This window comes from Mustela lutreola, chromosome 15 (assembly GCF_030435805.1).
Source record: "Mustela lutreola isolate mMusLut2 chromosome 15, mMusLut2.pri, whole genome shotgun sequence".
Lineage (NCBI taxonomy): Eukaryota > Metazoa > Chordata > Mammalia > Carnivora > Mustelidae > Mustela > Mustela lutreola.
Window position 1 is genome coordinate 44,487,897 of NC_081304.1, and position 21,438 is coordinate 44,509,334.

The 21,438-nt window shown below is 43.1% G+C and overlaps 1 protein-coding gene across 1 annotated transcript in view; it reads left to right on the forward strand.

Annotated features, from left to right (window-relative positions):
- Positions 1–21,438, forward strand: part of VPS53 (VPS53 subunit of GARP complex) — a 139,888-nt gene that overhangs the window by 9,993 nt on the left and 108,457 nt on the right. The window contains exons 3-4 of the mRNA XM_059148582.1: positions 2,349–2,398; positions 4,128–4,194. Coding sequence (XP_059004565.1) covers positions 2,349–2,398; positions 4,128–4,194 — 117 coding nt within the window. The remainder of the gene's footprint in view (positions 1–2,348; positions 2,399–4,127; positions 4,195–21,438) is intronic.

The following is a 21,438-nucleotide window of genomic DNA, read 5'->3' on the forward strand; positions in this document are numbered from 1 at the left end:
GCCACCAGAGGGGTTGCTGGTAGCAATTTATAAACACAATTCCTGCATTACCCCCGATTCCTTTTCAGGTAAAATATCTGTTGGGGGAAAGGGAAAGAGTTCTAAAATTTACATTTTGACAACTTGAGTTAAAATGGTGCTCTATTGGGGCGCCTGGGTGGCTCAGTGGGTTAAGCCGCTGCCTTTGGCTCGGGTCATGATCTCAGGGTCCTGGGATCGAGTCCCACACTGGGCTCTCTGCTCAGCAGGGAGCCTGCTTCCTCCTCTCTCTCTCTCTCTCTGCCTGCCTCTCTGCCTACTTGTGATCTCTCTCTGTCAAATAAATAAATAAAATCTTAAAAAAAAAAAAAGGTGCTCTGTAATTGTACTATATTCCACTAGGGGGCACCATTTCCTCACGTTTTCTGCTGGCTTAAGGTTGGAAGTAGTCCCATTGTTTCGTCATTGTCTTTAAGATAGAAATAACTTTATTATAATTACGGTAGCAGTGGATAGCCAGTGTAGAGCAATTAGTAAGTACTTATAGGCAAAAAGAAGAAAAAAATTAAATCCTTTTCTTAGATACAGCTATTGCTACTGATTTCATAGTTTACAGCTACTATGTAGATTTAGATTATAAAGCTACTAATATTTATCTTTCCAGGCATTTTTTCTGATGAACCTACAAACTCAGAAAAAAATAGATTTATTCATCAAAATACAGTATAATATAGATGCATACATACATCTTAAGTATATAATTTGATGAATTTTCACAGAATGATTACAACCATGTAACCACCATTCAGGTCAAGAAATAAGATATTAGGGGTGCCTGGGTGGCTCACTCAGTTGAGCATCCTACTCTTAATTTTGGCTCAGGTCATGATCTCATGGTCCTGGGATCGAGCCCTGCGTGGGCTCTGTTCCCAGCTAGGAGTCTGCTTGAGATTCCCTCTCCCTCTCCCCCACCCCTTGCTCCTGTGCCCTCTCACTCTCTTGCTTGTTCTCTCTCTCTCTCAGATAAATAAAATCTTAAAAAAAAAAGGGGGGGGGTACCTGGGTACCTCGGTCAGTTAGGCATCTACCTCTTAGTTTCTGCTCAGGTCATGATCTCCTGGTTGGGAGATCCAGCCCTGCGTTGGGCTCCATGTTCTGTGGGGAGCCTGCTTCCCCTCTCCCTCTGCCCCTCTTCCTGCTTGGTCATGCTCTTTCTCTGAAACAAATAAATAAAAAGAAAGAAGACATTAATACAACATATTATTTTTAAAAAGATTTATTTACTTTAGAGAGTGTTGGGGGGCAGAGGGAAAGAATCTCAGAGAATGTCAAGGAGATTCCCTGTTGAGCATGGTACCCACCCTGGGGCTTGATCTTATGACACTTAACCGACTGTGCCACCCTGATGCCCTTGTCTTTAGATGGCCCCTCTTACCTCATCACAGTAACTACCTTCTTCAGAGATAACTACTGTCCTGCTGGCTTCTAACATGAGAGAATACTCTCATTTATTTTTGAACTGTATAAGTAGAGTTGTACAATTTGGAGCTGAAGGCGGTTGCTTAACTACTGAGCCACCCAGGCGCCCCAACCCATTCTGTTTGTGTTGCAGCTATTTCAGCTTCACACTTGTAGCTCAAAGGCAGCTGTGGATAATAGGTAAATGAGTGGACATGACTATGTTCCAATAAAACTGTATTTACAAAAACAGATACCAAGCTGGAATTTGCAATAGTTGCCAACAACTGCTATACTTTTTTTTTTTTTTTAAGATTTTATTTATTTATTTATTTATTTATTTATAGAGCTGGGTGAGTGGCAGATGGGGAGAGAGGGGAGGGGGGAGAGAGAGAGAGAGAGAGATAGAGAATGAATGAATCTTAAGCAGACTCTTCCCTGAGTGCAGAGCCCATGGTGGGGCTAGATCTCACTGAGATCATGACCTGAGTCAAAAAAATCAAGTGTTGGATGCCTAACCCACTGAGCCACCGAGGCACCCCTATTACTTTTTTATTTTTATTTTTTTATTTCTTTTTTTAAAATATTTTATTTATCCATTTGACAGAGATCACAGTAGGCAGAGAGGCAGGCAGAGAGAGAGAGAGAAAGGGAAGCAGGCTCCCCCCTGAGCAGAGAGCCCAATGTGGAGCTCGATCCCAGGACTCTGGGATCATGGCCTGAGCCGAAGGCAGAGGCTTTAACCCACTGAGCCACCCAGGCACCCCCCCCATTACTTTTTTAAAATAAAATTGTATCACACTATGATTAAATGTTTTGAGATGTTATAAATAGCTTTGATAGCTTATCATTTCCATATAAAAGGATCTAGAAAGTGAAATAATAGCTGTCATTTTCCTTCTTTATTATAGTCTCTGGCAAACATAGATGAAGTTGTGAACAAAATTAGACTGAAAATAAGGTAAGTAACCCCATATGATTATTAATAATTACTGAAAAGCATGCTGTTAATTTAGTTAATCATGTTCTGGATCACACTTATCTGTTAGAAAACTGAAATCTCAAGTTTGCTGTTGATGACAGTTATTTTTTAAAGATTTTATTTATTTATTTGACAGACAGAGATCACAAGTAGGCAGAGAGGCAGGCAGAGAGAGAGGAGGAAGCAGGCTCCCTGCTGAGCAGAGAGCCCAATATGCGGGGCTCGATTCCAGGACCCTGGGATCATGACCTGAGCCGAAGGCAGAGGCTTTAACCCTGAGCCCCTCTATTGTAGTTTTATTTTTTTTTTTATTTTTATTTTTTTTTTTTTTTAAGATTTTATTTATTTATTTGACAGAGAGAAATCACAAGTAGATGGAGAGGCAGGCAGAGAGAGAGCGAGAGAGGGAAGCAGGCTCCCTGCTGAGCAGAGAGCCCGATGCGGGACTCGATCCCAGGACCCCAAGACCATGACCCGAGCCGAAGGCAGCGGCTCAACCCACTGAGCCACCCAGGCGCCCCTCTATTGTAGTTTTAATGGTTTTATTTCCTTAGCAGATTTACCTTTTTTTGTTCTCCCAAGGCTTAGATACAAGGATGGGCATATACATGTATTCTGTGGCCATATACTAGCTAACAGGATAGTCAGATCTGCTGGTTGGTATTTGTGGTGGCCCAAGATTAAATGTGATTAATCTCGAATGTGCTTGTCAGACTTAGACAAGTGTCTTTCCTCCCCAGTAGCCTGGTTCTGGTTTGCCCACATCTGGATTTCCAGTTGTGACATATGGCAGCTGCTCAGTGTCTGTTCACTGTAATTAATACTGTAATGGTTAATGTCATTAGGGCAAATGTAGTTGTTTGGTTTTGTTTTGTTTGATTTTTGATGAGGAGAAGCCTTCATTTTCAATCCAGGAGATGATTCCTTTTTTCCTTACAAGCTTTGGGTCTTTCAGTGAAGACCTTTGCCATGAATGTATTGTTTAGTTGGGCATCTCTCATTGTTTTGGTGGATTTCAGCTATAACAATTCTGGTAGAGACTGCTAATATGTCCAGGATTTGCACAGAAAATGGGAATTCCCTAATGTTCCAAAAATCACTGCAAACTGGTTATTTTTGGCTTTCTCTCGATATCCCTTTAAAAGATTCTTTACATGAAAAATGAAATTGACTGATGTAAATTTCTCTGATTGAGGGACCACTAAATGGTCGCTATTAGAGCCAGAGGTCACAGACGCACATCCTACACAGCTTGCACAGTTAGGGCCCAGAGGGTGCATCATGGATCTCATGTAGCACTCTGGCTCCTGAGGAAGTAACTGAGGGTTTTGCGGAGGGTACTTCAAATTCTCTGACTTGTTCCCATTAAGTTTCAGCAACATCGTCATTCCTGGGTTTTGCTATTGAAAAATATTAAACCTTACACTGGCCCATTTGGACAGCTCTGAATATTAAGCAAGAATAGCGTTTTTTAAAAAACAAGGACTACTCATCAGTCTGTACTGTACTTGGCTTCTTACATTACTGTTGCTGCCTTAGCTATGGTCTAAGGCCTCGGTCTTCGGTTAGATCATTTTAACCTGTCTGGTTTTCTGGACAAGGAGGTACAACCTGCGGAAGTGGGTGGGTACGCTGTCACCTTTTTATCTTTTGGTCACTTTAGAATGGAGGTTGTTTTAATCATTCTTATCCTTTAACTTTTTCCTAGGAGACTGGATGACAATATTCGAACTGTTGTAAGAGGTCAAACAAATGTGGGGCAGGATGGCAGGCAAGTAAGTAACTTATTCCTCCATATTAATCATTCTCTTCTGATTTCTTCATGACCCGGCAAACAAGCAACCAAAATGTTGATCTGCCTGCTTGTAGAGAGCACTTTCTTAGGGATGTGTCCATACGCAGCAGGAAATGTGCCTGACTTGTCCCACTAATCCTGGAGGTAGACTGCCCAGACCAGCAGCGAGCTCTCACTCACTGCCTGTGCAAGCAGGAGCCTATGGTAGTACAGCTCACCCAGGCTAAGGCCGTGCGAGCCCGTGTGAGAAAACCAGAGTTGCCTTGTCTTTCTCCTCTGTGTCAGACATGTATTCACTTCCAAGTTTTATAGTTCTTTTTGGATCTAGCTAAGAAGGGCTGTTGCAAGGGAATGAAGGTGGGAAGGGAGTGTATGGGGTGGAGGGCTCCGTTAACGACCGGGGGGCAGATGTTATCTATCAGCCATTTTCCTTTTTATTTGGATTCTGTTCTGTTTAGGCATCATATTTCAAAACTTGCTGTCATAATAAAGGTTCTGAGCACGCCTTTGTAGTCTTCTCATGCTGTGTCTGCTCTTCCCTCTTCAGTACTGACTCAGTCAGGTCGCTGTGTGCCTCTGTAGTAACTCCAGTTCTGTGTTTTTGTCCTCTTCGACTTGCAGTGCAGCCCATTTCTTCAGATATACGTTGTGCTACCCAAATTGGGGGCGGGAGGTGGGAGGTGTCATCTACGAATAAATGTGCTGATCATTCATACTCGTGTTTCTTCCGCTAGTAGCTGACCAGTGTTACCAGTCTCTTTTTCTTCCTTTTACATTTTTAGTTTTATCGTTGCCTCTGTTTCTCCTCCATTTTGCTACTTTCTTTTCCTCCTAATAATCATCTTCCATTGGCCTCTTTGTAAGTATCTACCTTCTTCCTTGTTGTTATCATCAGTATTTTTGTATGGACATATTAGTTTCCTATAGCTGATCCGATTTCCTGGTTCCTGCATGGTTCTTAGTTCTTATTGCTTTGTTTTGGTCATTTAGGTTTCTCCCATGAAGTACCACTTCACAGGGGTGGCCTGTGTACATGGGGCGCTGGGAGGGAATAAAGAGTAACAAGGTTACCTGCAAATGCTCCAGCCTCCTTCCGCCCTTGAGCCTTCCTTCTGTATGTCTGGCCCTGTCATCTACCTCTTCAGAAACCTCAGTGGCCTCTGTCTATCGAATTTAATCCAAGTTTCTTTGCTTGGCCTTCAAGGCCTCAATCTGCCTTTCCAGTTTTGCATCCTGCTGAGATCCATCCATATAGAAGACTCCGTGCTCTACAAGCACACCCTGTGCTTTCTGAACCCATGGACCTCTTTCTGCCTGAAATTATCTCTCTCCTCTTCTTCTTCTAGTAACTTCATCTCAAAATCTTACCTAAGGGCCCTCTCAAATCCTCCATGAAATTTTCTGTTTAGCTCACCTGAACATACAAAAGGATCAGAATTTTAGACCTAGAAGGGAATTGGAACTCATTTGGTCCACACTTCTCGTTCTGCAGATGAGCAAATTTATCCTGCTATCCCTCAGCTAGATGTATGTGCTTTCTGCCCACAAGCTCCCAGGCCTGTGCCTGTACTTTCCATTTGACTTCCATGGTCTCCTTTGACTTACTAGTGAACACTTCTTGTCTCCTTGACTAGTTTATAAGTTCCTTGAGGCAAGAATCGAATCTTCTCATCTCTGTATTTCTTTCAACACATAGGCTTTATGTCCAGACCAGTAACGTTTTATTCAACTGTATTGAATATTTGGTCTCTATGAGACTATTTATTTATTGCAAAGAAACAAAAGCCCTTTACCATAAAACATCATTTTGATCAATGTGTGTCCCCACAAAGCTGTTGAGAGCCTGATTTGTGTGTGACTAGTCCCCAGTGACTACCATTTGAAATAACCCAACTATTTCGTGTGATTCAGCCTCTTCTTAGAGTGGCTCAGGAAAAAATACTTTACAGGAATCTCAGGTTTTTCAAATTCCAAGAATGGGAAAATAATGTGAATGATTCATCAGGATTTTTCTGTTGGGTCATGCTCTGTCGATCCTGTATCTTTTATTTAGTTGTTTGTGTTTGAACCTGTGGTCACAAACCCCCTGTAGTAGAGAGTCGGGCCCCAGATGGGACAGCCGGTGGGAATGTTGGCCTTCCCCACCTTCCCATATTAATAGGTTACAGGTTGCTGCCGCAGGGGCGGGTTGTATTTCAGAGAGCAAGACCACATTTTCAAGAATGTTTAGATAGCATTTCAATCTGTGGTGGAATTTTGTGTTCGTCTCCTTAGAATCCAGACAGAAAGGAAGCCCAGAAGAAATAATTGCTTTTCCTGTCATCCCCTCCATCTGTCTTTTCCAGCAGTTTGTAATGCAAGCTGATGGCGAGACTTTTTTTTTTTTTTCCCAAGGAGCATTTGGGTCCCATCCTTGTCAACTCATAGGGGTAAAAGTCTTGCTGTCCAGCTCTGGCTGGCTGGTGGTTTGCTGAAGAGAGACTCTGACTTGACTGGCACAGACTTGGGAGAGTTATGGATGTTCCAAAATACTGAGTTTTATAGGTCAAGAGGCCCCAGATTTCCCTCTTCCCTGGAATAGAGGGAAAAGTCTGCTTTCAGAACTTGTTTCCGAAGCTTCTGAGGAACACTCGGGAGGAGGGCAGTATTATGGACCAAAGGAAATTTCATCTTGATCGTGTTTGACCGGAACTGATGTGCTTTTTAATCTCTAAAGAAGGGGGAAATGTTTACTTCCCCTTCACAGTGTCTTAAAAGATATTTTTAGCAAAATTTTTTTAGAAAAGCAGTGGTTCTCGCTACAAAACTATTTCTGAAGAGGCAGTGACTTAGAAATTGAAGACACAGTAAGGCACTTTCTTTGATTTCTGAGATTTCTGAAATACCAGCTGCATGGTTCGCACTCAGTTCCACATTGTGAAGACCTTTGATTGTTTACCACCTCCTACGTGGCAGACTTGAACTGGTCCTGGTTTAGTCTGTGACCTCTTCTAACCAGACTGTGATGCTCATACAAAGTTAATACGGCACAGAATTCTCCTCATTTTCTTCTGCTGAAGTCATCAGGCAAAAGCTTTAATTAAATGCCCACATGTTTCAAACTTCGTGGATAAGATGAGTCAATTCAACTAATACACGATCTGATATGCTGTCAACTGTATGCAGCTTCCTGAGAATTAAAACAGACAGCTTGACCTCGGGTAGAAAGAGGTGAATAGAGGAGCGGCTTGGAAAAAGAAAAGGTTGGCATGTGAAATCTCAAGAGTGGCCAGAGCTTGACCAATTCCCAGTATGCTCACTGAGAAACACCAGAAGGATCAGCCCCTGGGCTTCTGTCTCTGGAGTAGAGCTTGGCTGCCATGTTACTGTTGCATTAGAGCAAGACTAAGGTTTGGGAGGGGAAGAAACTATTAATTGCCATCTCCAGCCCAGCTCACCAGAATCTGATTGTAAGAAGCTTTAGGTATCCATAGTACAATCTTGCACTCAGTTCAGGAATCCTTTCTGTGACATCCCTGACAATTCACTGGCCTGCTTCTGCTTGGACACTCATGGTGATGGGCAGCTACCGTTTTGTTCTACAGGGCAGTCTCAGTCTTTTCCAGTTTTGAACAGCTTTAATTGTAAGAAACTTCTTTCTTAGACTGAACTGAAATAGTAAAATAGACCTCATTGTAACTTCTCATTGCTCTTAGTTGTGCCAGCTGGACCGGTGCAAGCCTAATCCCTTTTCCTTATTATAGTTTCTAAAATTTTAAATGGATATCATGTTCCTTTCTTAGTGTTCCTTTTCCTAGGGTAACCATTCTTTCTTCAGCTCTGTGATCTTATTTCCAGACCCTTTATCATCTCAGTTGCCTTGCAGTTTGTCAGCAATATTCTTTTTTTTTTTGTCAGCATCATTCTTAAAATGGGGTTCCTAGCCAGGAGTAGACATGCTGTGTGGACACATAGTGGGATGCCTCAACCTCCTTTTTCTGCACTGGTGCTGTGAATGTGGGAACTGGGGGCTCAGGGGGACTGAAATTCATTATTATAATTCCTGAAATTGATTACTCATTTTTGTATGAATAGATTAATTTCTTGAGAAAGTACTCATTGATTTTTTTTTAATTCTTTAAGGAATCCATGACTCCTCAGAAGTTAAGAACCACTGGTTTAAACACTGTTCTCCCATCACCTCAGACTGGGTGCAGTTTCTGGCAGCTGTGTCCCGCTGTTAGCTTCTGCTGACAGTCGAGTTGGCAGTTCTCCGAAACCCCCAGGTCAAAAGTTGCAGACAGATGCCCACAGAGCTAAGAAAGTAACCTAAATGGCTTCAGTAGGCCAGTGTGCATCCACGTGTATCCTGTGGGCGAGTGAATGCCCTTTCTAAAAGGAGACAGCTACAGCCCAGTTCAGACCGACTGTGGTCAGGCCTCAGTGCAGACCCGGAGATGCCAGATCTATCAGTTTTTCAAGAGAAGCCGGAAATCCGGATTTTTATGTGACTCTTCAGATTTTTAGATGTTGGCTTAGTGTCTTCCACAAATACTGCGAAGGCCAAACAAAACACGTGTGTGCCAACAGTTTGCAACATCTGCCCCAGGTCTTTTTTCGTATGAACTACTTTTCAACTTTTCCCTCCTCTGTTTGTTTAAGAGATTCTTTTGAGATCAAGTACTGGACTTTATGTCCTCCCCCCACCCCCTGCCACACACCCCATTTCTTCTTGCTAGTTCTGCTTGATTGTCCTAGCCAGTTGAGGCCTTTTGGAGTCTTGATGACCTCCCCGTTTTATCATTAGCAGACTTGCAGGCATGCCTTCTGTCTTCATTCACATTGTAGAGGAAACGGTTGAACAGGATGGGTTCAGAGCCATGTGGCATACTTTGAGAGACTTACTCTTCTCTTCCTTATCGTCATTTTGGTATCAAATGCCAGCCCCAGAAAACAAAGAATTTCTTCCTGTCCTTGGTATCTGTCCAGGGCCATGTTTCTTAAATTTTCCGTGTCTCCATTTTCTCAGAAAAGGGGACTAATCATACTTGCCTTCTCTTTTCATGGAGAGATCATAAGATTTATTAACTAAATCAGGAAAGCATCTTGCCTTCCAAGGAGAAAGTGTTTTTTGCTTTTCACCCTCAAAATTAGCTTTTCATCTAATTCAGGCATTAGAATGAAAATAGCTGTGCTCCCCAAGAGCTTGCACTAGGTAAATGGTGGCAGTTCACAGCATAACATTGATCTTCGTTACGTGGGGCATAATTTGTACTTGTTAGTTCTCTTGCAGGATGGTTTGAATTTTTCTCCTTCATCACTTCAAATTTATTCTCTCTCATCCTCTCTTTGGGAGGAAAATGAAGCCCGTAAATGGAATAAAATAAATGGCATTACTATTAAAGGGACTATAAATAGTTTGAAAAGGAAGGGGAGGGGGCATGGCACTCACTTCCTCCTGCTGAAAGATACTAATTCTAAAGCAATTGAGCTTTTAAAGCACACGCTCAAGTTTTTCCAATAGTGACTGAGAATGGTTAGGTGTTTTTTGTTTCTTTTACATTTTTTTTGAATTGTATTTTTTCAAAATGTCCACAGAAGACATTAACCTTTGGAAATTGCTAAGACCTTAGAATGACCTGGGAGGGAAGCACCATGACCACCCAGTGGGGCAGTGCTGGAGTCAGGTTGTGAGAGTTTTTAGGGCTCTGTGCTTTGCCTGCAGCCTTTTGTAGGGGAATGGAGTCCCTGGTTTTGATCGAGGCTCCCCAACCAGGATTTCTGACATCCGGTGCAGAGGTCAAGGTTGATTTGCATTTACTTGAGGTTAACTCTGAGTGAGTGTTAAGTTTGGCCTGTTTGTAGAGCTACTGACTGTAGTCGAGGCAAAGACTTGTAGAGAGACTGGGCCGGTCTTAGCACCATGCTGTGTCCCATTTACTGCACAGGATCCTCCACAGCACGTTTTGGCAGAGTGACTTGGCTGCTGAGTATTGGAACCCCTCGCCACTTGTCTTCTAAAAATCTGTGATTTGAAGACAACCCATAAGGAATTCAAACAGCTGTCTTCTCTCTCCTCTGTGTACAGTGAAGGAGTGAGCATTTCCTTTGAATTCTCTAAGCGTTGGGGGGATTGGATGTTGTCACTGATGTAACATGGGATGACAGCCTGGGTCAAGTGAAAAACCTTTTGAATTTAAGTTTTGACTGTGCCACTGGGTGTGACTTTGGACAAGTTAATTAGCTTCTCTGAGCCTTGGGTTCTTCATCTGTTGTGCTGACTTGGAGGTGGTGGGGCTCAGTGCGAGTAGTAAGTGGCCCCTGGTAATCTGTGAGAAATTGCAGTTAATGCCTTTCTGGCTCCTTGAACATCTCTGCCACATAGGAGGTGGCCCATGGGTGTCCCCATTTGTCCGTGGGGAGCCTGGCCTTCCTTGGATTGTAGGATATTTGGTTGCCTTCAGTTCTGATGGGTTCAAGAAGAGTTAAGATTTTTCCATTTATTTTTTTTCTCATTGTTAATATGAGAGCAGTGCTCTTCGTGCTTTATGCATCCTTGATGAAAGCACAGCTGACCAAGGGCTTTTAAAGTAGAATGGTGTGAGAAGTTCATTAAGATTTTAGGTTCCAGGGGCACCTGGATGGCTCATTGGGTTAAGCCGCTGCCTTCAGCTCTGGTCGTGATCCCGGAGTCCTGGGATCAAGTCCCGCATCGGGCTCTCTGCTTCGGCTGGGAGCCTGCTTCCTCCTCTCTCTCTCTCTGCCTGACTCTCTGCCTACTGGTGCTCTCTGTCTGTCAAATAAATTTAAAAATCTTAAAAAAAAAAAAGATTTTAGGTTCCACATTGCAGCTAATCATTAAGAAGCCACCACTTTTCAAGGTTTGATGTTGTTTCAAGGAGGATTATCAGCGAGCACCTGAAAAAGGTATTAAAATATTTCTTTTCTAACTACTTATCTGTGTGAAGCCCGATTCTCATCATATTTTTCAACCATAACAACGTATCACAGCAGAGTCAGTACAGAAGCATACGTGCGAGTCCAGCTGGCCTCTATTACAGTATACACCGAAGATCATTGCAAAGGCATAGAAGCAGTGACACTGTTTTCAAGAAATTTGTTTTGTTTGGGTAGAGTTTTTTGTTTGAAGATTTTACTTATTTGAGAGAGAGAGCAAGAACACAAGCAGGGGAGCAGCAGAGGGAGAGGGAGAAGCAGACTCCCCACTGAGACGGAAGCCTGATGCAGGGCTCGATCCCAGGATGCTGGGATCATGACCCAAGCCGAAAACAGACGCTTAATGACTGAGTCACCCAGGTGCCCAATAGAGTTATTTTTCATAAAAATATGTTATTTATGTTAACGCATAAAGAGCTTATTGTTATTTTTAAATAGATTAATAGATAAATGGTTTTTAAATTTCTCAGCATTAATTTCCAATATGGTATATATATCAGTAGATACAATCCACAAAAACAAAATCTCTTTGCGGCATTCAGTAATTTCCAGGGATATGAAGGGACCTGAGATAAAAAGTTTTAGAAATGCTCTTTCTGAGTAATATTTCAGTGTTAAATAAGTAGGGATCTCAGGCAATTTGTTCTTTTTTTTTTTTTCTTAAGGTTTTATTTATTTATTTGACAGCGAGAAAGAGACAGCAAGCGAGCCTAAGAAGGGGAGCACACAAGCAGGGGGAGCACTCAGTAGGGAGCCCAATATGGACTTTCATCCCAGGAGCTTGGATGCTGACCTGAGCTGAAGGCAGAGGCTTAACAGACTGAGCCCTCCATGTGCCCCCTGCAGAGAATTTGTTCTTGATTTTATGACAGTGACTCTAATTAATATATTTGTTCATTCACTCACTCGGTAAATACTGAGTGAGTGCCTTCTGTGTGCTGGGCACTAATGCCAACAAACTAAGCAAAGAGACACGAATTGTGATGTTTACTTGTTTTCTGGATTTTGTATCTGTTAAGGAATTAGACCTGCGACCTTGGTTCACTAAGCATGTTTGTCAGAAAATGGATATAGAAATTTATCATATGACTTTTCAGCTTCTACTGGTGATCGTATGACTTTTCCATCTCATCAGTTAGCTTAGCTTTTTGTTTTGCCTTTTTTTTTTTTTAAGGTCTTATTTATTTGAGAGAGTAAAAGAGAGAGCATGAGTTGGGGGGAGGAGCAGAAGGAGAGGGAAAAGCAGACTCCCTGCCAAACAGGGAGCCCAATATGGGGCTTGACCCCAAGGCTCTGCGATCATGACCTGAGCCGAAGGCAGGTGCCCGGTGACTAAGCCACCCAGGCACCCCTTGGTTTGGTTTTGTAATATTTAACCCTACCTGCTATGTCACTGTATATTGTCTCTTTAATTTATTGCTGAGTTCTGGCATTTTAATCTGGGATTTGCATTCATATTCAAAAGCTTCATTCCTTTTTTATGATTGAGTATATTCCACTGCATGCATCTGCCACATTTTGTGTATCTGTTTGTCTGTTCTTGGGCACTCGAGTCGTTTCCACCTTTTGGGTGTCATGAAAAATGGCAACGAATATTGACATACAAGTATCTCTTTGAGTCCCCCCTTCTCAGTTCCTTTTAGTATATACCTAGGCATTGAATCACTGGATCATACAGTAATTTTTAATCATTTCAGTATTTAATTTCTTTGGACACATGCTTCCCCCATTGTTCTCAACTTTAATAGATTTATTTTTCCACTAGAAAAGCATACGTTCCTATTTTATCTTCATTTACTCCATAGAGACCGTGTGTTTCAGATTAGCCATAGAGTCATAAAAGTTTTTGTGTTGAGTACCTACCAACAGTGATGCTGCCCCCTCCAACCAGAAAAACTACCCAGATGATTTCTTTTAGCTAGCAAGTCCAGCAGTTGGCTTCTTTCCTTCCTCCCTGACCTTAGAAACACATGAAGTCCCACTTGTGTGCAACATGACTACTGAAAATGGTTTTAGGAAAATAATGTGCCAAGAAGGAACACTGAAGTTTATTCTTCTTCTGAGCCATCTCCATATAAATTGACATCAGGAGCCAAGCAAGAAGGTCAAGTGTAACTTTTGCCATCTGCTTGTTTCCATGTTAAAGGCAGTCACAAGTTTAAACCAGAGTCTCTGCATCTAAAGAGGAAAATGCCATTCATCACTGCTGTAACTGCTCTGGCTATTACCCAGGTCACTCTTGCTTCTGACTGCTAGTAGCTAGTGATTTTGGAAGGAAAATTCCATCCTTAGTTTGAGGCTGCACATTAGAAAAATTGCTGACAGGGCAAAGCTTTCCGGATTCCAGGTCCTTGACAAAATAAGTCATTCAGATATGTTTAAACAATGGATGGAAATTTGAAACTCTGTCTTCATGTAAGAACTTGACCTCCTTTTTCCTCTTCCTTTTTTTGTCCATGGAAATGCAGAATTTAGAGCAGCATGAGTTCAGTGCTGTGGTTGCCCTCTCATCCTTTCCATTTTTAAATCCCTGTGAGTCTGTAATACAGCTATAAAATTTCCTTTCCTGTAATTTGGACTCAGGTCTCCTCAAGAAGGACATTAATTTTGCAAAACTAGAGATAATGCCTTTTTTTTAAAAGTTTGCTTTGGTCTGGTGCTCTACAGTCATCTAGATTAAAGCTCTAAAACATGTGAGAAATTTACCATCCTTCATACAGTATTGGATCACATGCCAGGATTTCTGGCTCTTTGTTTCCATGTTATATTGTAAACCCTGGATAGATGCAGTTCATCTCTAGGCATCGCATGTGATACCTAGAATATGGATGTTAGGCAAACCGTATCAGTGCTCCCGTCACAATGGCCTCCAACCAGAAGGGTGACAGTTTCTTCTGGAGTTACACTTACTGACCAGTAAATCTGATGATCCAAATACTGCCTTTTTTTTTTTTTTTTTTAAGATTTTATTTATTTATTTGACAGGCAGAGATCGACAAGTAGGCAGAGAGGCAGGCAGAGAAAAGAGGAAGCAGGCTCCCTGCTGAGCAGAGAGCCCGATGATGCGATGATGCGATGATGCGGGGCTCAATCCCAGGACCCTGGGATCATGACCTGAGCTGAAGGCAGAGGCTTTAACCCACTGAGCCACCCAGGTGCCCCCAAATACTGCCTTTTATAAAGCAGAAGAAGAGGTGAACTCTGAGGGGTCTTTACCCCATCTCAGACCTAATTACTCACCTTTGTTTCCTTGTCATACTTCTGAAGTGTTCTTGTTCTCAGTCTCTTAAGTGCAGTAGGGACAGATAGCCAACTGTTATTCATATGGTAATACCATCTATAGTAGGCCAAGTGCTGCACTCTTTTTTTCATTGAATGCTTGGAGATTCTGATCTTTGGAGATTTCTGATGATTGGATTAGCATCTTATGGTCAGGTTCCAGTACATTTTTTTTTTAAGATTTTATTTATTTATTTGACAGAGAGAGATCACAAGTAGGCAGAGAGGCAGGCAGAGAGAGAGAGAGAGAGAAGGAAGCAGGCTCCCTGCTGAGCAGAGAGCCCAATGCAGGACTCGATCCCAGGACCCTGAGATCAGGACCCGAGCCGGAGGCAGCAGCTCAACCCACTGAGCCACCCAGGCGCCCAGTACATTTTTTTTTTTTTAAAGGATTTTATTTATTTATTTGGGGGGGCTGGAGAGTGAGAACAGGCATTGAGCATTCCCCGTTGAGCAGGAAAGCCTGATGTAGTCCTCAATCCCAGGACCCTAGGATCATTACCTGAGCTGGAAGTGTAAGGGCCTATTCAGCTAGAGCGGTCCCACCCTGGTTGAACAGCCATTTTGTTGTTTAAGCGGTAAAACTTAAATTGACCCTGCCCCCTCAGGGGAACTTACTTAAAAGCCAAGCACAGGAAACCAGTCCCAGGTAACAAAGCCCAAATACAATGGTGGGTCTGGTCGAGTAGAGACATCCAATCAGTAAAGCACACATACTGTCTCCCTAGCTACCAAGGAGTGTGGGCCCCGCCTTTTGGGCGCCAATTCTGACTAAGGTGATAGGCTAGTTCAAATAGCTCCTATGGGGTGAATTGTAATTCAGTTGGCCACCCGTGTGTGACCTAGCATGACTGTGCAGCTTCCTCTGTGTGTTACAATCTCATTGGCCACCTGTGTGTGGCCAGGCCCAACCACATGGCCTTTGCTCTATAAAAGTTAGACTGTAAGGCAGGGAGGGGTTGCCCTCTCTGTAAGAGGAGATCCCCGAATGGTCGGTTTGATTCTCAATGCTTGGCGCAAAATAAAGCTTTGCTTGACCTTTGCTTTGCTTGACCTTCGCTTTCTATCAGTCTTGCTCCTTTAATCACGGACCCATTATTGGGGAACCCAACAAAGGTAGACGTTTAACCAACTGAGCCACCCTGGAGCCCCAGGCTCCAGTACATTTGTCAGGCGTGTAGTTACCCTCTTCTCTAGAATTAAGACGGAACTGTCATAAGACTAGTAGGTCTTTCTTGATGGGTTCACTATAAGCGAAGACATGTTTGAGTTGCTTTGAAAGAAGGTAAATTTGGAGACATTTGTCTGGACCTAAAATGCTAATGTTTTACTACAACATAAATATGTTTATCTTACCTTCTACAACATATTGTGCACACATTGATCTTGACGAATGTGTGACTTGGCCCATGTCACACTCAGTGAATCAGAAATCCAGATTTTCTGATTCCAGGATGCTGTGTACTTGCCCATCCCAAATTCTCTTTTGAAAGAGTGGCAAAATTTAGAAGATTTGGGAGCCACATTTTTCTACTTCAGAGCCTGAAAAGTTAAGGGGTTCCCAAAGGAATCCTAGCAATGAAAGTGACTGTGGCCTGATTAACCCTCTGGATCCATCTCAGCATGATCAGGAAACCAGGCTGAAAGAAGAGCTCAGGGATACACAGAGAGAGCTGTGTGGTCTTTGTGCACCTGAGGTATTGGAGAGAGTTCAGTGAAATAGGAAGAGAAGATCACGGATGAAACCCCAAGGTGGGGGGGTGGGTCTGGTCCATAGCCTAAAGGGCATTTGGTACAGAAGGTATCTCCAAAATCAGCTGGAGGAACACCCAGATGTCAGCACGAAAGGGGATTTTCTTCTGAATAAAAACTCATGACCTAGGTGAGAGTTTCTAAATGACTAAAATAAGGAGTAGCAGTAAAATATGGGGGCTTCAAATTTAACTTGGCAACCGGGAAGTCTGAGCTGTTTGTGGGAAGCAGTCCTTCGTTAAACTTGGACAAATGGTTCCTTGAAGCGTGCCCCATCTCCTAAAAACTGAATTTCTGTACCTTTTGTTTCGCTGAGACGTTTGTTTAAACACTTCCTTCTCGCTGCCAGTCGGGGTTATTGCTTTCAGTGTGCTAGTGCGCTAGGTTGCAGTTCTGCAGGGCGAGGTGTGCTCAGATGCATTCGCCGCTCCCAGCTCTGTCAGGGCTGAGTTGTTTTCAGTTATGGGCGATAACAGATAGAAGCAGAACTGGAAAAGGTCAGTGTTTAGTCTTGTTTGGGCACTGCTGCATTTGTGTCCCAGTCTCGTCTTAGATTCTAACTTCTGGCTTGTCTCCTAAAAACAATAAAAATGAACTCTCTGGTTCATGTTTTCAGTGGATGTGGTTTGCAGAAATCATAAATAAAAGTGACTTAGGTGGAACGGAGCATTTTAACAAATAAGGTGAGAATTACTCCTTTTGCCCTCTACATTCATTTGGTTCACAAACTTGGCAAGAAATCTGTGCTTTGAATAAAACCACTTTATATTTAAGGGTTCTGAATGGCCAGTGGAGGAGTTAGGGTTGAGACCAGCAAGTCATATCTCATGGGTGCCCATCTGGCATTTGATGATTTCTGGCAGACCTAGAACGTCCCCGGTGTGTTCTAGGATACGGGGAAATTGCGCATGCAGCCATCCATAGCTGTGAGATTCCTGTACTCTCCACTACTATTGGGCGCCCTTGTGGGGGGAATGGGCTGCATTGTGATTATCGGCTTCTTCAAGCACCTCTCCTGTTTCCATAGCAACAGCTCTTGGCAATGCCAGGGGTGGCAGACAGTATCAAAACAAGGGACATTCTATAAATAAAGGCTACTTATCCCTAGCTGTCTACCTCTGGTAGATGTCCCTTGCTTTCCAAATGATTCTAGCATTATTTACATGTGCCCTCTTTGTGTCATTATTTTACAGTTATTTCTATTTCTTATGTGTATTCCTTATGAGCTCTTTAAAGATGGGTCCCCATCTAGTGATCTTCTCTCCTCAGTGTCTAACATAGTACATATAATAGGCTTACTTTTTATTGAAGAAATGAACAAAAGATTGAGACTTTTTTCTTTTTTTCCTGGAGAATGTCTCATTTTCAGCATAGTTCAAAGGTACAGTTTCCCTGATCCATGAGCCATTCTTCTGCATATGCCTGCAGATGTTGACCTTAACCAGCTTACTTACAAACGCTAAAGGATGGGTCGGCAACCTTTGGCCATTGAAGGGATAGTCACATTTGAAATATCGTACTCCCATCTGGGAGATCTGGGAATAATATTAGTCATGGCCATTTAGTGAGTCCCTCTTATGAACTGAGTCCTCGGTTAGGACTCTCTCAGGTACAGAAGACAAAATCCCAGTTCAAGCGGGCTTAGGTCAAAAGGGGGACTATTTGAAAGGTACTCATGTCTTGTTTTGAAGAAGTTGAAGTCAGACCGTGGAAGCGTATTGTCTCAGCTGAGCTTATCAAAAATTGGAGCCGGGATTGGAATAGTGCTCAGAATTTTTCTCTTTGTCTGTCTCTCTGCATGTGTTGGCTTCATCATCCCTATCTGGAGACCAGCCTCTTTCCCTTACAGGGGAACCTGCTGCTCCTAACTTAGCTTCTCATGTTGGGGCTCCCACCAGAGAGAGGTGAACACTCTTTGCCAATTTATTCTGGAAAATCACAAGAAAACTGTTTGGCTCAGCATAGACCAGGCCTGCTTCTGAGACAGCAGACTCCATAAGAACACGATGAGAGGAAGGTTCCCAGAAGGAAGGAACTGGGTAGACAGTTCCAAAGGTGTTCACAAATAAACCCTGTTTCCCTTCCTGACAAATTGTCTTTGTGGGCGGAGCTTCTGTTCTAGGAATGGTGAGCTTGTGCCTCCTAGAGGTAAAGCGGCTTGGTAGAGATCACACAGTAAGTGGCAAGGCCAACACTCAAATCTCAGTCTGCTTGTTCAGAAACCCTGCTCTTTACTAATATGTTGCACTGCTTTTCCAAACAATAGGAAAGGAACTGGCAGACAGATGTAAAGTTGGGCCACAGAAATGATAGCAGAATAGTGGGAAAATATAAAACTTTCTTCCCAGGAAGCCTGAGTATTAGCACTGTATTTTTTCAAGGAACATGAAGCCATACCACTTCTTCTGAAAATGATTAACCTTTTCCTCCTTCCTGCAGTGGTGACAAATGGGATCTTGGTTTCAGATCTCTTAGAGGCTGTGTGGACTCACGGGATAAAAGCGATACAGTTCTCTGATAGAGCAAACTACAAAATTACATGCCTCTAAGAGCCAAAGGGGATATTAATTTCTCAAGGCATTTCCACTGACTCAGATCTCTGTCTACACAGGTGGCAAATGACAGTTCTGGAAAAAAAAATTTTTTTTTTAAGATGAAAGCAAAAAGCAGTAGAGTCTGCAGCGCCAGGTTCCATGCTGCTTGTCTTCTGTGCACATGACCTAACGTGGCTTTGGTATGGTCTGTTTGGGGTCTACTTTGGGAGGCAAGGAAAATGAATAACAGTTACGGTTAATGATGCACAAAAATACAGAGATTGCCTAATTGGTTCTGCTCCACCTTCTAAGCCAGCTCAGTGGGAGGCTTTGTCTCTCCCAGCGGTAGAATTAGAGTTTCTAAGGAGGACCACTGTAGTAACTGCCGCTTAGTAACACCCTCGAATTCAGGCGGTAGCCACGCTTCTGTGCTTGGTTTAGAAATTCCAGTAAGGGGAGATTGAAAGCAGACATTTTTGGGTGCTTACTTCTGTTTTTAATCCACATACAGCCTGGAGTGGGAAAGTAGCCACATTTTCTTTTAAAGAGTTTCTAGGGACAGCTCCAGAATCTATCTTTCAGCACATTTTCTGATTAGCCAGGTAATAAAAGTATTTTAGCGTTACTTGAAAATAAAATCTAAACCTTTTATAAGTCCTTAATGATCCTTCCTTCTGAATGACAAAACGCTTCCCATGTCATTGATTATTAGAGATTAGATAGCAGACATCAGGGTGTGTGTTGAGAATGGACGGGCTTAATGGAATAAGCTTCAGAAGAACCCTGTTGACTTCTGGAAAAGGAGTTGTATTAAATTTCCTCAACTTCATACATTTTTATAACGAGAAGTATTCCAGTATGAAAAAAAAATCTGGCAAACAATTTATCTTTCTTTAAGACTGTGAAATGGAGGATTGTGTCGATCTTGTTTGCTGGAAGAAAAACGTGGTACCTTCAGCAAAGACAGTTCTGGTAGGATGCCAGATCTAAAGGAGCTTCGACTGGAAACTGTCTGAGAAGGGATCATGCACGCTTCTTCAGACCTTACACCCAAGTATTGAACTTGGTCCTTTTAGCCTTTCTCAGCTGAATGTCATGTGTCTTAGGATATTTGGCTAGAAGATGGTTCTTTTTTTTTTTTTTTTTTTTTTTATAAAGATTTTATTTATTTATCAGAGAGAGAGAGAGGGGGAGAGAGCAAACACAGGCAGACAGAATGGCAGGCAGAGGCAGAGGGAGAAGCAGGCTCCCTGCTGAGCAAGGAGCCCGATGTGGGACTCGATCCCAGGACGCTGGGATCATGACCTGAGCCGAAGGCAGCTGCTTAACCAACTGAGCCACCCAGGCGTCCCCGAAGATGGTTCTTTTAATGCCATAAGAGCATCACTGTGCATGACATGATCAGTAATATCACATAATTCTGTGCAAGCTGTGCCCCCAAAAAGCCAGTCCTTGCTGGTGGACAGTTGCCTTTCAGGTAGTGCTTTTTTATACCATGACCTGACACTTTTTAGAAGACTTCAGAGGGTTTAGAATTTATTGACCCCTTGCAGCATCAGGGGCATGAGACTCCGTATTTGCCAGGTAGAAAACAGTTACAGAAAGCGTGGTACAACGCTTTTGAACCACTGCTAGTTAGGGAAAGACAGGGGTGTCAGCACCCCGCATTCAGAGCAGTGGTCTCAGCATGGCTGCTCCTCTGGAAGTGCCCTGTGACAGTTGTAATGATTTGGCAAGTGCTTGGCAAGTTCCAGCTGTGCTCTGGCTTTGGTTAGATGCTGTAGGTGATGTGACCGTATATATACTCAGTCCCTAGACTCACTTTCCAGAAGAAGCTGTTAATAATTATACTGAGACAGTAGTCAGAAACTGGGCCTGTCCTTCTGGCAGCCAGAATGGGTGATTGCCTGAACCTATAGGGGATATAAGAATGCCAGTCGTGTCCTTGGTCTACACTCTGAAGGACATTTACAGCCTTATTTGAGAGCTAATACATTTTTTTTTAGAGAGAGTGTGCGTGGACGTGCACAGACGTGAATAGTGGGGGGGCGGGGGCAGAAGGAGACAAGGCCAGGCAGGCTCCACACTCAGCTCTGCGCTGAGCCTGACTCGGGGCCTCAGTCCCACGACTGTGAGATCATGACCTGAGCCAAAACCGAGAGTTGGACACCCAACTGCCTGAGCCACCCAGACGCCCCAAGAACTAACATTTATACACTAAATAATCTCAGAACTTTGTAAAAAAGTTTGTCTCGGGACGCCTGGGTGGCTCAGTTGGTTGGATAGCTGCCTTTGGCTCGGGTCATGGTCTCGGAGTCCCGGGATCGAGTCCCGCATTGGGCTCCCAGCTCCACGGGGAGTCTGCTTCTCTCTCTGCCCTTCTCCTCACTCATGCTCTCTCTCCCTGTCTCTCTCTCAAATAAATAAATAAAATCTTTAAAAAAAAAAAAAAGTTTGTCTCTTCTCTTATTGTCCCATTACCATCCCCCCTCCCAGACTCCCGAAGCAGCTTCTCCTCTTCTGTTGAATTATTCCCACACTTGGCAGGTGCAAGCATTGCTCGTCTTCAAAATGTCCTCCCTTCACTCCCATCTGTTGCCCCATTTTTCTCACCTCTTGTAGCAAACACGTGTTGAAAAAATAATCTACACCAGGGGTCAGCAGCCTTTTCCTCCTAAGTCATATAGTAAATATTTTGTGTGGCGGCCCCTGCTCTGTACTCG